The sequence below is a fragment of the Pongo abelii genome, chromosome 3 (assembly GCF_028885655.2).
Source record: "Pongo abelii isolate AG06213 chromosome 3, NHGRI_mPonAbe1-v2.0_pri, whole genome shotgun sequence".
Classification (NCBI taxonomy): Eukaryota; Metazoa; Chordata; class Mammalia; order Primates; family Hominidae; genus Pongo; species Pongo abelii.
In genome coordinates this window covers 99,575,620-99,591,529 of record NC_071988.2, presented here as the reverse complement: position 1 = coordinate 99,591,529, position 15,910 = coordinate 99,575,620, and the positions used below count along the sequence as shown (strand labels likewise).

The following is a 15,910-nucleotide window of genomic DNA, read 5'->3' as shown; positions in this document are numbered from 1 at the left end:
TGTATTTTTGTCACCTATACTTCATACAATGGATTCTATTTTTTCTTTTGAACTTTTGTTTCTGTGATTCCACTGCTGTGAAAAGCCTAATAAATCTAAGTCACTATTTCTCCACCAACACTCTCTTGCTCTTGAATAGAACATGGAAGTATTTCATTCCTGTCTCTTGTATTACAGAATCTACAGATTCTGGCAGACAGTTGATATACACAAAGTAAGGTTTTTGTTACAAAAGCAATCTTCCCATTGGCCCAAAAAAGTTTGTTTTTAGATCTCCAGTACCTCCACAGATGATGCAAAAGGGTGAGTTTCATATAACTAATGCAAATCTTTGCAAGGATCTCAATAAACTAACAGTAATATCTATCTTCCTATCTATAAAATAGAAATAACTTTACTACTTTATTTGCCTCTCATTTTAGATGATGATGATAAAAACAAAATAATGGTTAATCAATACTGACAACTTATTCTCCACTATGGTTTATATTAAATGTAATAACATTAGAATGTAGGTACTGTTATAATCTTCCTTTTACAAAAAAAGAAACTGAGGCCTAGTGGTTACTTGGCTTGCTCAAGGTCATGAAGCTCTAAGCAGCAGTTAGGATTTGAACTTCAATTCTCTGACTCTAGAGCCCACTCTCCTAACCACTACTCCACAATTCCTTTGGCATGGTACCCCTAGAACACACAACTGAAATACTACCACTATATTTGTTAACTGTCATTTTCAAAAGTATAATAATTTTTTGTTTTTGCAAATGACACTTTGGTGACTGAGATAAAATAAGCGGCATCAGCCTATCATAAATGTTCCTTCATCTGTGAAGTATATCTTAATTTTTTTTTCAGGCAGATTTACCCATTCCCTAATTTATCCTAACCCTTTGTGCCTGACTCAAGGTAATTAACCATATTCTGACTTACTTGAGAAATAAGACATCTATATAAGTAACTCCCATACAAATCCAAATAACTACTGTTTGGGCAGAAATGGAATATTTCTAGCACGCAAAGCCTTGTACACTGTCAATATTCACAAATACATGTAGAAAACAAATTAAATCCAGAGACGTGCTTAGTCCACTGATTGTGTACTAGAGCAAGTTCCACTGTCTGCCTAGGGTCATAGAATGGGATTGCTGAGAAAAACTATAAAGATGAAACAAACTAACACTTTTATTTTTTTTAATGAGATAACCTGGACAGAGAAGTTAAATAACCTGCCCAAGATCACATAGCTGGCATTTACAGAGGAGACCCCACCGCCAAGCCCAGCACTTTCGATTAGGCTGATATCTGAGATATAATCTGCTAATGGCAACCTTATTGCCTTTGTAGATTGGTGTTCTTCCTTTTATAAAAATAAATGCTACCAGGTGAGAAGATGGAAGTAAGAACCTCACATTTCTTTCAATGGCTCCAGAAAGGCAGGAAAAGAAGGAAAGGAGAGAAGGTTCATTGGAAAAACCTACGCTGGCAAACATGATTGTCATCAAGATAGTGCCCAGGGAAGCAGGTGGTGCTGCAGGTGCCAGTGTGGGACAGCACGAGGTTGGTGTCACATGAGGAGCAGGAGAAAGGTCCTCTGCCCTGGCAGGTTCTGCAGGAGAAGTGGCATTCTGCAGAGGAAAAAGAGACATAACAGAAACCGTGATGTCAGATTCTCTTCCAAAGCAGCATCCCAAGTGTGGGTAATAAAGTCCCAACACTGAGAACATTGGCAAGTCTGGTTTACAGTCCCATGGCATACTTCCTGCCTCTACTCTCTCTTAGGAAAGGTCGATCCTTCCCAGCTACTGCCTGAAGAGAATCTCAAGTGGCAGCTCCAGCTCCTGAGTCCAGCACTTACTCACTTTTACAAGCTCCTCTCTCTGCATAGTATCCTGAAGGGCAGTCAGGAACACAGTGGTCCCCGAGCAGCAGGTAGCGGGCATTCTGGCACCTCAGGCAGATGCTCCCGGTGTTGTGGAGATCAGCTGCACAGTGCTGGCACCGGGGATGGCAGTCTGGAGGGGGAAGGGGAGCAGAGAGAAGGCACGGGTGCTCATGAGCACAAAGTCTCATCACTGCACAAAAGGGCAGAAGAGATTTCAATTACAAACACTGCAGCTGATAGCTGGAGAGTAGCCCAAAGGCGGTGTATATCAGTAAAGTAGAAGCTTGGGACCTGTACAAATTGTGTGTTTGAGGTTTTTAGCAAATGGCCAGGCCCAGCACAGTGATTGAGTTTTCATCCCTTTCCAATGGAATGACCTTTAGATACGAGGGTGCCACGTGATAGATACTTGCTAGGAGTATAGTGAGAACTTCCTGACTAACAGAAGCACTAAGATAATACTATCAACACCTCCCCTGGGGGTCTGAGACTGGAGTGCAGCTTCCCCCAACCCCTTCACAGTAATAGAGGCAGGAGGCAGAGAAATTCTAGGTGGACAGGGCAGGTGGGTCCCTGGTGAAACCCCACCTTCACCATAAAACAACAATAACAAAAAACAGCCTGAAACCCATGGCTGAAAGTCCAAAGTAAGTACTTATATTCCTGTTTGCCTGCCCTCTCCCAATTGGTTCTTTCCGAATCATGCCTTTTTACCAATTGAATGTTTCTTTTTCCAAAACTACCTATGGCATGCCCCACCCCCATCCTGTGCCTATAAAGACCCCAGACTCAGTCAGTAGAGGGAAGACAGCCTGACTTTGGGGAAGAGACAACCTGATTTTGGGGAAAGACGACCTGTCCTTCTCATCCCCTCTCCAGCTCCACTCTCCTCTGAGAAATGTTTTCCATCACTCAACAAAATTCTCCACTTTCACCATCATTCAATTTTCTGTGTAACCCCGTTCTTCTCGGACACTGGACAAGAGCTTGGGACCTTCCAAGTGCCAGTACCCAGAAAAGGGTGTCACACCAGCCCTTTGCCTTCAGCAGCGGAGGGAAACCACCCCAGCAACAAGGCAACACACCACCTGGGTGCCACCATGTTTCCCTTGAGGCGACATGCCTGGTTTGGCTGCAGGCCCCCCATGGAGCTTGCTCTTGCGTCAGTGCCCGGAGTGACCAGCCGGATCCTGCACTCACTAACACACATGCTTTCTCCCACAAGGAGTTGAGCACAGCAGGCTGAGTAGATGAGGTGCTGCTGCCATGAGTCTGGCAAAGAAGCTGAGAAAAATCCTGCATCAACAGGGCTCCTGAGCCCTCTGCAAGGCTCCTTCTCAAAGATTTGGCCTTCCAGAGTCAGTATACCAGTCTCAGCCTTCAGTATGAATGGACTAGGGTTAGTAAATAATTGGATTGAGTTGCTGGAAAATTTTGGTCTTTAACTAGAGATAAAGTTATGAAGAAGAGTTGTGAGTTGAAGAGTCATTTTTATGACCCAATACATAGTGCATAGTAGCTCTGTATTATAGCATAGTTGGGATTAAAGCTATAAAACAAATTATTTTGTCCAGACAGCACTGTCTCTTGTTCTCACTCACATAATAGTCATTCTTTAATAAAGAACTTGATTGTGTTCAGCTTCCTTTGTAAGTGAAAACTTCCTGCTTTCAAGTGATAATTACCCTTTAAGTCCCATTTATCATCCTTTATCCCAAAGGCAGGAGAAAACCCACAAATCTCAATTTACCCATCTCAAATGAAAAAGGAGTAAGATCTAGAAAAGAGAAAAGAAAGAGTTCTGGTTATGGGGCCTTCCCACCTTCCCCTGTAGAATTCAAAGCATTTGTTTGTACTCGCTAATGCACCACCCATGGCCCCAAAATGGTTTGTTTCATCTCAACGCTTGTAGTAGATTGTGATTTCTAGCAAAATCCATGTTGGTAAAACAGATTCCTGCCCCTGGAATCTGTTAAAAACAGGTCTTTCTCTGTACACTGTTGGTGATCCTAACTGTTGATCATCTGGATGTGTTCCCTGTACATGAAGCAGATCTCCCTTTCATGTCCAGTGCTCACTCATTCACATGAGAACCCTTCAGAGGACCTTCATAGCCATCCCAGAAGTTAAGCCACAAGAGTCTGCCTCAAAAATGCTGATTGTTTTGTTGTTTTGGCAGCATACAAACTAACAGTCTCAAACCTTTCTGTGAACTTAGGGAGTTACAAATTACAAGCAGCCTTTTGCCAATATTAGGAACAATTCATGATATCCTGAGAGCCAAATTAATCCTCATTTCAGTCCTTCAGTAAACTACAAAGGAAATTATGACTACATTGAGGGAAATATGAGAAGGAGGCTACTTTCCCCAGATTTGGTGTATGGTTTCCACATAATGCCAAGCCCTTTGTTCTCTTTCCCTATGCCTTCCTTACAGTGCCAGGAGCACAATCCCAGCTGTGCAAAGGGAAATTTAAAAGCTTCAAAAGTTGCAAGAGCAAATGAAGGTGATAGTGTTTTATGATTACCTTAACAAGTGGGTAAATGTTAGGATTGGAAACCTAGGAAACACTACAGATTCAAGGCTCCGTTATCTGAAAAGCCATGGCCTATCCTCTTTAAAGCAATTTCTTCCAGAGCTTTCTGAACTTGGGCATGCATCAACAAGATCTGCAGGTGTTCAGTGGTCTAAAGACTAGTTGCATCTAACAGATGCTCTCTAGCATGCAATTAGAGAAACATAAAAGAATAATTACCCAGGGGATGCTTTCAAGAGAAAGTAAGGAGACCCCTGCAGTATTTTGTGGGTACAACAAATAAGTAATTATGGATTTATCTGATCTTGGGATCTCTGCTTAAATAAGGAGTGTAATGTGTGTTAATTATTCTAAAGGAAGCTGGAGCCAGGTTATGGACATTCCTTCCCCCTCACCCAGCAGTGCTTTTCAACCCTTATTACTCTTCTGAAGTCACTACCCCACTCTGCCCGCCCATTCATGTCTTCCCAGGTGATCTCATCTACATCACTAAGCAGAGCACGCTGGATTCATTCCTTTCACCTCAAAACATCTATCTATTCCTGTCTTTATTTCATTTCCTCCCTTCTCCAAGGATAAAAGGGCTGATGCCTACACCTATATTCTTGATCCAATTTTCAATATTATTCCACCTGTTTTCCCCTATCTCTCTTTTCAACCTTAACTTCCAACCATGCTCTCCATTGCCTACTGTCCTAAAAACTTTTCTCTACAAAAAACTCATCTCTTGCCTTCCCTTAACTACCCAACTTCCTTGCCTCTCTAACTCCTCACTTCATTGTAATCTGTCTTCAAAATATTTTACTGTGGTATTGCTCTTGAAAAGGTCTCTGATGGCCTCTTAAGGACCAGATTTAATGGCCTCCTCTAATTCCTTATCCTACCTGAAATCTCTGCAACACAAGGCACTGTTGACCGAGCAGCCCTCCCTCTCAAAACTCTCTCCTCTCAGCATGAGTGACACAGGTGCTCTTCTTGGCTGGGTTCTCTTTCTGTGCCTCCAACCGACTTATAAATATAGGGGTTCCTCATAGCCTTTAACTTTTTCTATCCTCCTAATCAAGTCTCTGGAGTTCTTAAACCAGACATGGCAGTTTGGCAGATTTGGGTACACAGACACCAGAAATCAATGGAAAGGTCTGAAGAGTTGGAGAGACTCTGAAATTACTCAGGGCCTCTGCTTCCTTCCATAGCTCCATGTTAAGCCATAAGAAGGCATCAGATCAGTCCCCAAACATATATTGCATGATGGAGTGAGTGCCCAGAGTCAAAGGAGAAATCAGTACATGACACCTGAAAAATATAAAATGATCAACTCCAAGTTGCCCAATACATCACATTTATCCAAGTTAGTTTATAGTTCTACCTCACACAGGAGATTACAAACATTCGAGTGTGCAAAGTTGAACTCTCTAACTCTTTTTGTTCACTACCTGTATTCATTCTACGGTTTAAAAAGTCATGCTGAGCACCCACTCCTGTGAATAGACTCATTCCAAAGCAACAACCTGAGTGGGACGCAAGTTAATCCACTCATGCAAACTTTCCTTCCCAGCTCTGTCATATGCAATCCCCCAACAGAAGACAAATTATATCATTAGGGTCTCAAGGTTGGTTAACTGATTTTTATTAAATCAAGCCGAAAAGAATAATAAGTCCCCAAAACCTAGGGAACACTTTTGTCTTCTGAGACTTGAAGTCAAAATCTCTTTGTAGGAGAGAGTTTCTTGGGAGACCTCAAAATGAGTAACGATCTGCACGGAAAGAAGCCAGACATCAGAGCAACAAGGGCTTGAAGATTAATACCAATGTTCTGACTTACAACCAGAAAAGTATAGTTCCCTAGGGCAGACTACAAAACTCAGGCAAGACAGGCTATGAGTAGCTGGCCCCACAGGGCACCACCTGTGAGCAGGCTTCAGGTACAAGCCCAGGGATGCTGTGGTCTACACAGAAGGGCTGAGCAGGTTCAGACAGGGATCTAGAGGTTTTATTTTTCTGACTACAAAGTAAGCCATGGAAGAGAAGGAAACATGAAAAATATTTTTACAAAGTACAAATAAGCATAAAAATCACCCTAAGCATGGTAGTTTGGGGTCAATAACTACTAACATTGACATTTTTTCTTTTAGTGCTTTTTCTATACAATTTTACATATAGAGATTTTTACATAGATTAGATTAGATTAAATGTGGACATTATAGTGCCTTTTTTACTCAATGTCATCAGCATTCCCACATGTCATTAGGGACTCCTGTAAACATCATTTTTAGCAGCTACATCATATTCCAGTATTAAGTAAGCAAACAAAAAAACTGCCATTTTTCTTACAGTTTGAATATTTACTTACAATTTGTCTCCATTTTTATAACTAAGGCTATGATAACACTTTTGTGCATAAATCTTTGTCTGCATCTCAGATTATTTCCTAAAGGACAATGTCAAAAGGGTACAATTCATGTTATTATTATAGTTTACATTTACTGAGCTCTGAATATACATTGGGCAAAATATTAATTATTATAAACACATAATTTCATTTGAAGAGAAAAAGTAGGCAATTTTATTATCCCCATTTTATAAATGAGGAAACTGAGACTCTGAGAGGTTAAGTCATTTGCTTACACATATCATATACAGACTAAGTCCAGAGCATACAATTTTAACCACTACAAGCATGAAAAAAACATAAAATTCTTAATTGATATTATAAATTTCATTCCAGAAAGTTCCTATCGATTTGTATTTCAAGAGCCATTTATGAGACTGTTTCATCATAATTTTGCCAGCACTAAGAAATTTAAAAACAGTAAACCAACCTTGGCTAATTTGGTTGGTGAAAATTGGAGTTATGTCATTGTTTTACTTTGTGTTTCTTTTATTATAAGTGAGGTTAAGTATGAAAAAAGTTTTTTTTCATTGAAACAACAAAAACATTCAAATGGCTACTATACTCATACAATTTCAGCATGGTGGGGGAAATGATTCTGGATGTATCATTTTAATTGAGTATTTAATATGCACAATCAAATAAAAAACTGAGGTGTCAATCAGTGAGTTCCTTCCTCATCCACTGTCACCATCTCCCATTGGACCAGGAAGCATGGGGTCATCATGTGTTCCCAAAGCTATCAAAATCAGACCTACAAAGACACTATACTTACAGAACCCAGGGCACAGGAGATAGAAAGAAAAAAATGTCGTTTTTGTTTGGTAAGACAAGGTGTCCCTCTGTTGCCCACACTGGAGTAGAGTGGCAAAATCATATCTCACTGAAACCTTGAACTCGGGGCTCCAGGATCCTCCTGCTTCATTCTCTTGAGTAGCTGGACCTATAGGTGTGTACCACCGGGTCCACCTAATTCTTTTATTTTTCATACAGACAGGAGTCTCACTATATTGCCCAGGCTGGTGTCAAACTCCTGGCCTCAAGCAATCTTCCCTCCTTGGTTTCCCAAAGTGATGGGATTACAGGTATGAGCCACCTCACCTGGCCAAAAAAGTTCTTTGATGTACATTGGAACTAAGAAACCCAGGCCCTCCCCCACCAACACAACCCCTACACTCTCCATCTCCCTACTCCAACCTAAAAAATCTTCAAACTGAAGGGGAAGAAAAAGCAGAGAGACCATTCCCTTTGCTCCTGCCTGCCCCTCTTATGGAACAGGTTGGAAGTAACCCAGTAGAATGTTCAAGAGTCCAGTAGTAGAGTGGGCTTGGGCTATGTTTCTTGCCTTAAAGAGGGCTGTCTCCAAATTTTGTCATGGGGACACAGTGTGCTGAGCAACCTGAAAACATGGTGGACAGTGAGGTGGAGGACTGGCATGAGACTGTTACAAATGTCCTGCAGAATGCTACAGGGATAATGATAGGGTGCCATGAAAGTACATAACAGGGGTACCAACTTAGTCCAAGGGCCAGGAAAGACCTCCCAGAGGAGGCTGAGACAAGAACACTGGTGGCAGTTAGCTGCAACAGGAGCAGGGCAGGGGGAGAATGTTTGGAAAGGGTTCCAAGAGGAGGGAAAGCTTAGGCAACTCAGCAGTTGAACAGAACAGGATGCCTTCAAGGAACTGAGAAAAGTTCAACATGGCTGGATCTTAAAGAACACACAAAAGAGCCACTCAGGACCTGGGTAGGCCAGTTTTGCAAGACATTGTAAGTCAAGAAAAGGAGTCTGGATTTTATGGTAAAGGCAATTGGGAATCTCTGTGTGTGTGTGTGTGTGTGTGTGTGTGTGTGTGTGTTTGTGTGTGTGTGTCTTTTTTCAGTTTATTTACTGAGGTCTCTGTGTTTTTGTTATAGATTTAAATGAGAATTTTTTTTATATGAAAGGCAACTCATGTTAGGAGAAGACATCAAACCAAAGCAGAAAACTAACAATCTAAGAAAACTCTGACATACAACAGCTCTTGCCATGAAACCCTTGCTGGAGGAGGAAAGCAGGCTCCCTACTGTTCTCTCCCCTCCTCCCATCCATTACATCTGCAGAAGCCCCTTTTCTGCCAAAAACATCCCTCTGCTGAATTGTTCTCAAGGGGCTTATGCTGGAGTACGCATATTAAGAATATTATGATGCAAATACATGAAAACTATTGTGATCAGGAATGGAGATCCTTGAGAAGGAAGAAAAACACACTTGTGGTTTGTCTTTGCATGACTGGGGAAGACCTTTTCACTCATGGTCAGTTCTCAGAACTCCTTTTAAAAGGAAAACAAAGTGGAATTTGGCCAAATCAGTGGTACCGAGTAGGTAGCTCCCACACAGTTGTTAGAGGGGGGAGAAAAGTTATTGGAGTAAAAATACTAGGAAATCGTGGAGAATTTGAAGGCCCACGAAAAAGGTCAATATGGGTTGCATCATCTGGTTTTCAAAATCCACTTCAGGCCAGGAGAAAAAGGGTGCTACTCGGCTGCATGTGTGACAATTTCCAACTGCCTTGTCAGTTACAATTGGAGATAATAAAGAGACAGAACTACCCCCATGGCCAGCCAAATGTATTAATTATACAATCTAAACATAATTAAGAGGTGGTATGAGCCCCACATCTAGGCACTGTGGGAGGTAATTATGTGACCCCATAAACTGCTACGACACCAGTTATTTTACTCACAGTAAAGTCTATGGGCATATTTTCTACAAACTAATCTGATTTGGAGGCAACTCTTGAATTCTTCTTATTTGGTGATAACCATCTGATGAGCCCTCTAATTCAGATCTTTGATGGGCCCACACCATAGAAGCACATCTGTCAGAAACTCTGTCCTTAAAATGGCAGCATCCTCAGAGAGACCAACAAATTCCAGGGTGAATTCCCCCTAAAATACTCCAGTCTGCCTTCCATGCTTGTTCCTGCGCACAGGTGATACTGAAAACAATTTCACAGGACACAGTAGAGGAAGTGTATACGGTCACTGCTTAACTTGTATCAGACTGCTGTTACTAAAATAAGGGAATTGAATTTCCAACCCACCACTCTAGCAGCTTCTGCAAGGATTAATGTCCCATCCAAAAAGCCCCATCTGTGCAGTAAGGCATCTGCATCTGACCTTCCTGCCTGTAATCAAAAAAAGGGAAGGCTGACCTCAAATATATTTAAATAGGGAGCATGTATCTGTTAATTCCTTAAAAACAGTGCCTATTCTGGAGCCTGTCTCTCAGATTCCCCCCACTACTACTCAGCAAGTAAATTCTTGTTTGTTACTATTGCAATTACAGTAGAGTCTTTAAATATAAGACTCATTAAGAGTCACAAGGAAAGAAGAGAGGCCCAGGATACATTTATACTTAAGCTGTTTCAGATTACTGATGTATAATAAGTATGTGGGGGGTAGCACAGATGGAATTCCAGTTGTTTGTATATATACCTCCTTGCTAACAAATGCAGTAAATTAGCACTTTAAACAAGCAAATTAATACACACATTACAAGGTAGCCTGAAAATGGAGTATTAGCTCCAGCTGAAATAAATGCATTTATTGTTTTTAAGCAAGCAGAAGATTCCAATTGTCTTCTAAATATGCACAGCATGTAGACATGCTAGAAATTTAAACAGATAGAAATATTAATATTTTGACTCAGCAGCTGTAGAATCCTCTAATATTTCACCCTGCAGCTGTGAGGAAATTGCATGTGGTCAACAATATGTGATGCTTTCTTCAAATCACAAAGGCTCTGCTTCAAGGATCAGTGAGGATTACCCACAATCATGATGGATGGAAGCACATGGCAGTGAAATAATTTATTTCATGTCTTTGGAGCAAATCAAAAAAGCTTGAAGATGTTAAAGTAAATGTGTACTGTCGATGCAATGGCTTTGGATGTTGGTTTTATGGAGCAGTGACTCCTTAGCTGATAAATAATGACCTATAAAGACAAATTTAGACACACAGTGAGATTTTTAATAATGTCCTGTCAGTCCATTAGGTTCTTAATGCAATGACATTAAGTGCATTTGGAAGTGGTCAAAATAATCAGCACTTGTAGCTGTTCTTCGTCAGGTGAAAAAGAAATGATTTCATGCCAAAACTCAGGGCCTTTAAAGGGTATAGAATTTGAATTCTAATGCCACTTTTAAAATTGATGGGTTTCTGCTTGTGAGGTAAGTAAGGCAGGAATCCAGAAAATAACATACAGATGACAGAAGAAAAAGAAGCATCCTGTCTCTTTCCCTTTTGATCATTACTTTGTGCTCAGCCCACCTGTAAGCTCTTAGAAATCATGTATTCTTTTTAGAGGCTTTGAATTAGTACAAAAGCTACAAAACAAAACAAAACCAACCAACCAAATGAGACTTCTTTCTTCAGTGTCTGTGGCTATTGTTTTACTTTTAAAAAACTAACCAAATAAAACACGACAACAGAATGACCTTCATGTTATAGGGCAGTGATTTCTACCCAGGGTTGACAAACTCACCAATGTGTTGGGAAGGCTGCCATAGGAGCCAAGGAAACAGCTTGAAGTGGGGAGGGTAAGGGGAGGTGACGAGTGGCAGTGTCACATGTAAAAGCAAAGCTCTAGGTTTTGGTGCCAGCTTGCACTGCCAACAAGGTGTCATGAGCATCACTCTTACCATATATCTTGAAGCTTTGTATCAAATTTATGTTTTACTCGGTTTAGCTCCACAATAGAAAACAGTTCACTTCAATTAACATTTATGGCAAGTCAGCTGAGTATGAGGCACTGTGGAAGGTACTGTAGGATTGAATCAGACTTGAATCCTTCTCTCAAGATGCTTAGGAAGGGGTGACCAAAAAAAAAAAAAAAACACATGCACGCACACACACACACTCACACACATACACATCCCAAATGCAACAGGTGTCAAAGAAGGATCAGAGACTATTGTATCCAAAGTGAATAAGAGGAACTTGAACTTGAGTGCTTATTTGATGTTTGCAGATGGTGCCAGTTGAGGACATCCTTGTTAGAAGGCAAGAACATGTAACAGCACAGAGGCACACAGGAACAGAGCAGTGTGGCATGGGGAAGAGAACCAGCATGGCTGGAGCTTTGGACGTTCACTCAGAAACCAAGGAAATCAGGGACTTGAAAATCAGGGTGAAGGATTTACAGCTAATGCAATGGGCAATGGGAAGGCATCGACAAGTTTTCAGTGTCAAAGAGTGTTTTATAAGCCAAAGTTGATATTCAAGAAAAGTTTTCCTCCCTCATCTTGGGAAGGACTAGGAGAGCTTTAGTGATGAAGACCCTCTAGCAGACAGAGAAAAACGAGGCTGTCATCTAAGAAAGAAGAGCTTAGGGTTTTTGCAGCAGAAACAGAGATATGCAATATCTATGAGATATGGCAGTGATTGCAATATGGAAGAGGGGTTGTCAAGAAGCAAAGGTAACTAAATGGTTTTGAATTGTGCCAATTGAAAAATCAGTAGTGGGTGGACAAGGAAGTCAAGAGAAGGAAGAAAAGCACCTGTGGAGGTGGGAGGGATGAAGATGAAGGGTTTTCTTTGCAGTTTTCCTGTGATCAGATGTCCAGCAGGAAGAGAGAAATGAGGATCTGGAGGGGATTATCACATGCACTTGGGATGAAATCTAAGGAGAAAATAGAAATGAAGATTTAAGCTGTGAAAGACACAAGGGCACTGGAGGAAAGAAGATGGGAGAGGAAGAGGAGCAGGAAAAATGAAGAGAAAAGGGGGGAGATGAATGTGTAAGCAGAAGAGGAAACACCTGAGTGGACAGATCAGCTCAGGAAGGCAGATGGGCTCTGGGACACTGGGGGAGGAACTCCTCAGGGCAGAATGAGGGAGCTCCTTTCTCAAAGGAAGGAAAAAGAGGTAACAGAAGAGAAAGAGATATTTGAGGAGAAAAGATGAGGTTTGTTTGTTTTGTTTTATCAGATAATATAAATCTTCTAAACAAAAAAGAAAGCAGAGTTGTAGACTGAGAGTGAAGAGAGTGTGTAGCGAGTGTGTGGGAAGTCCATGAGGGTCAAAACCACAAAGCATCAAAAAGAAGTGAATAAAATGATGTCGAGAAGCAAGAGAGGGTCTTATGGAAACTAGATCAGTGATGAAGGCTGATGACACAGTGATCACATATGTGCCTTCTGAAGTGCACTCCTTGGATTCAGAGCCCAGCTCCAGGGCTTACTAGCTGTGACACTTTGGGTAAGTGGGTTAACATCTCTAATCTCATCTCTAATCTTATCTTGGCCTGTAAAATGCAGATGGTACTAATCATAGGACCAACTTCCTATGCTTGCAGCCAGAATTAAATGACATAATATATGTGATGCGCTGGCACACAATGAGTGTTCAATAAACATGAATTATTATTCTTTATCTGTAGTGGGCCCAATCAGAATCGACATTGATGCTGATGCTCATGTTTGCAATCATTTCACTGTTTTTACCTATTAAAAGTAAGCCACAGAAATTCACAGGTGTGTAAAAGCAGGTAAATGTAGCCTTAGCAGTTTTGCTACCTTCAGTACTGAAGAGGATAATCTGTAAGTCTCAATTCAGCTGTGTTCTTTCAACATACACCCACAAAAACTTTCTCTGCAATTCAAGCCCTGACCTATAGTTATTAGGAAGAAACAGCAATCCTGACTTCGTTGGGAGCTTTTACAAGCTGAAAGCTTACAAGTAAGGTCCTTCTCTCATTATGAAAGCTAGGGAAGGTATTGTTTGGTAAATGTCACATGAAGGAGAAAATACAAGATTTTTTTTTTTAAATTTAGGAAGGACTCAATTTAAGCATAGGTCATGTCCTTTTTTCCTAAAAGGAAAAGCTCAAAAAAAAATAAATGCCTTGAAATATTCAATCATCCCTTTGCAGAGAGATTGATCTCTTAAATAAAACAAAATTTGAGAGAGCAAGAAAGACAATCATTGAAAGTTCTGTAGAGAGGGTGGATATGCAATTCATGGTTCAAGCAATAAGAGATAGGGTGACAAGATGAGAAATAAGAAAAGAAAGTGCATTACAAAATATAAAAAAAGAAGATAAGGAAAATAAAGAAGCAAGTGTTAAAAAAAAATAGAAGACACAAGCAAATTGAAAAAAATACAGAGATAGAAGAACAGGACTAGATGGAATAAAGAGGAAGGTGAAAAAGAAGAGATAAGAACCAAAATATGACTCACACTAAGAAGAAAGATCCTTGTCGTAATTATCATATGAGGCATTAGAAGAGGATTAGATATGAGGACAGCTGATTCAAGTCCTTAATTCTACCCAACAGTTCTTGAGGACCATCCAAGTGCTAGCTTGTCACCAGTCAGCAAAATGGGAATTACTAGCATTTCCAATTCTGCAGGGGGGGCTTCCGGGGATGATTAAAGGAGAAGATCCATAAGAAAATGCTTTGAAAATTATAAAACTTTATAAACATACCATTACTAGTATTAATAATGACATGAAACACATATCCAATCACAGCTGTAGCCTTGGAAGTCATGGACCAACCAGTAAAACTATCTCCTGCTTTTTACGGCCCAGATCCACAACAGGAAAATGGCCAAATTAAGTTACCCAAACACAACGGAATATGACTTAGGCATTAAAAATGACAGTTATGTAGATTCTTCCAATATTTGCCAACATATGGAAATATGTCATTTAAAGTGATATTTTAGAGAACAGAACAAAGAAATACCATAGCTGTTGACTACAACTGAAAACAATGCAAGTATGTATGTATTGGAAAAGATTAAAGTAAATGTGGAGTGATATAAATTATTAAAATTTAGTATGCATTAATGTTTTTCTTTGAAGTTTATTCATTTAATAAGGATCAAATACAATGGGAATGCATGTACATGTGGCAATCTAAATCAGCTTCCTTAGCATTTAAAAAAGACTAGCAAGTTCGTGCAATGTTTCCCAACAGTGCCTGTCCGAGCCACTCTATTTATCACACTGACTTTTAATCCACCAATCAAGTAATCCACCTACCAATGTGCTTTTTAATTCACCAACAAAAAAAAAAAAGAAAAATCATTCTTGAGCCCCGATTGTGTGCAAGCAATTGTACTTGCATCACGGAGTACAAAATGGTTGAGTATGTGGACTCTGGAATCACATTCTCTGGGTTCAAATCTTGGATCAATCATTCCTGACTTTTATCATTTGGAGTCAGTACTTAAACTCTGTTAGACAGTTTCAGTTTCCTTATATGTAAAAATGGGGATAAAATTAGTACCTACCTTCGAGGATCATTGCGAATGTTAAATGGCAAAATGCATTCAAAGCAATTAGCACAGCACTTTTCATATGATAAGCCCTCAGAACCGGCACCTATTATTAGATACCCATGAAAAGATCACTCACAGAGAACGTGAGCTGATCAAAGCCCAAGTGCTAGGTAAATGGTAGAAATAATCAGCATACTAGAAATTCTAACAGGGGAGATGCCAAGAAGAAGCTGGTCCTGGAGGGGAAGGAATCTGAGCCAGGCATTGAGGAATGGATGGGTAGGATTTGGTGATCAAAATAAGGCAACAACTGCTACATGTTTAAAGTTTATGGCTCTTTTCTTCCTTTCCATTTATAACTGCAGAAGCAGCCACAGCAAGATATAGGGCAGTGCCAACCCACCTCCCCCGCACGGTAGAAGCTGCTTTAAAACAGAACTGGCTCTCACTTCTCTGGCTTCCAGTCACTGTGTCTGGAGGGGAGACAGAGAGCTGGTGCCCTGGCTCGTACCAGGCTCCCTCCAGGGTTCTTAATTATGTTCAACTTGAACTGGGTTTTCCCCCCGTTATTCAGTGCTGCAGTTGTATCAGCTTATTCCGAAATAAAGATGTGTTGCTCTTTAAATTTGAGCAATTTTACTTTTTCATCACATTTTTAGGGCCCTTCTTTCAGAAATGGTGACAATAAATGGGAAAAATCATGGAAAGGACTCAAAAGTGTTTATTTATGATGTGGAAGAAAAATGTTAACAGCAATGCTCTTCAGCAGGCAAAAGGGTGGCAAACACGCACCTCCTTGGGTGACCTCTCTGCCTGCCCACAGAGAAAA

The 15,910-nt window shown here is 40.5% G+C and overlaps 1 protein-coding gene across 5 annotated transcripts in view; it reads right to left on the bottom strand.

The window, feature by feature from the left end:
- The window catches only part of FRAS1 (Fraser extracellular matrix complex subunit 1), a 477,046-nt gene that overhangs the window by 184,884 nt on the left and 276,252 nt on the right, over positions 1 to 15,910 (bottom strand). For all 5 annotated transcript variants that reach the window (XM_054554107.2, XM_054554103.2, XM_054554105.2 and 2 more), the window contains 2 exons: positions 1,860 to 2,012; positions 1,479 to 1,625 (listed from right to left, as the gene is read on the bottom strand). In XM_054554107.2, the coding sequence (XP_054410082.1) occupies positions 1,479 to 1,625; positions 1,860 to 2,012 (300 nt within the window). The remainder of the gene's footprint in view (positions 1 to 1,478; positions 1,626 to 1,859; positions 2,013 to 15,910) is intronic.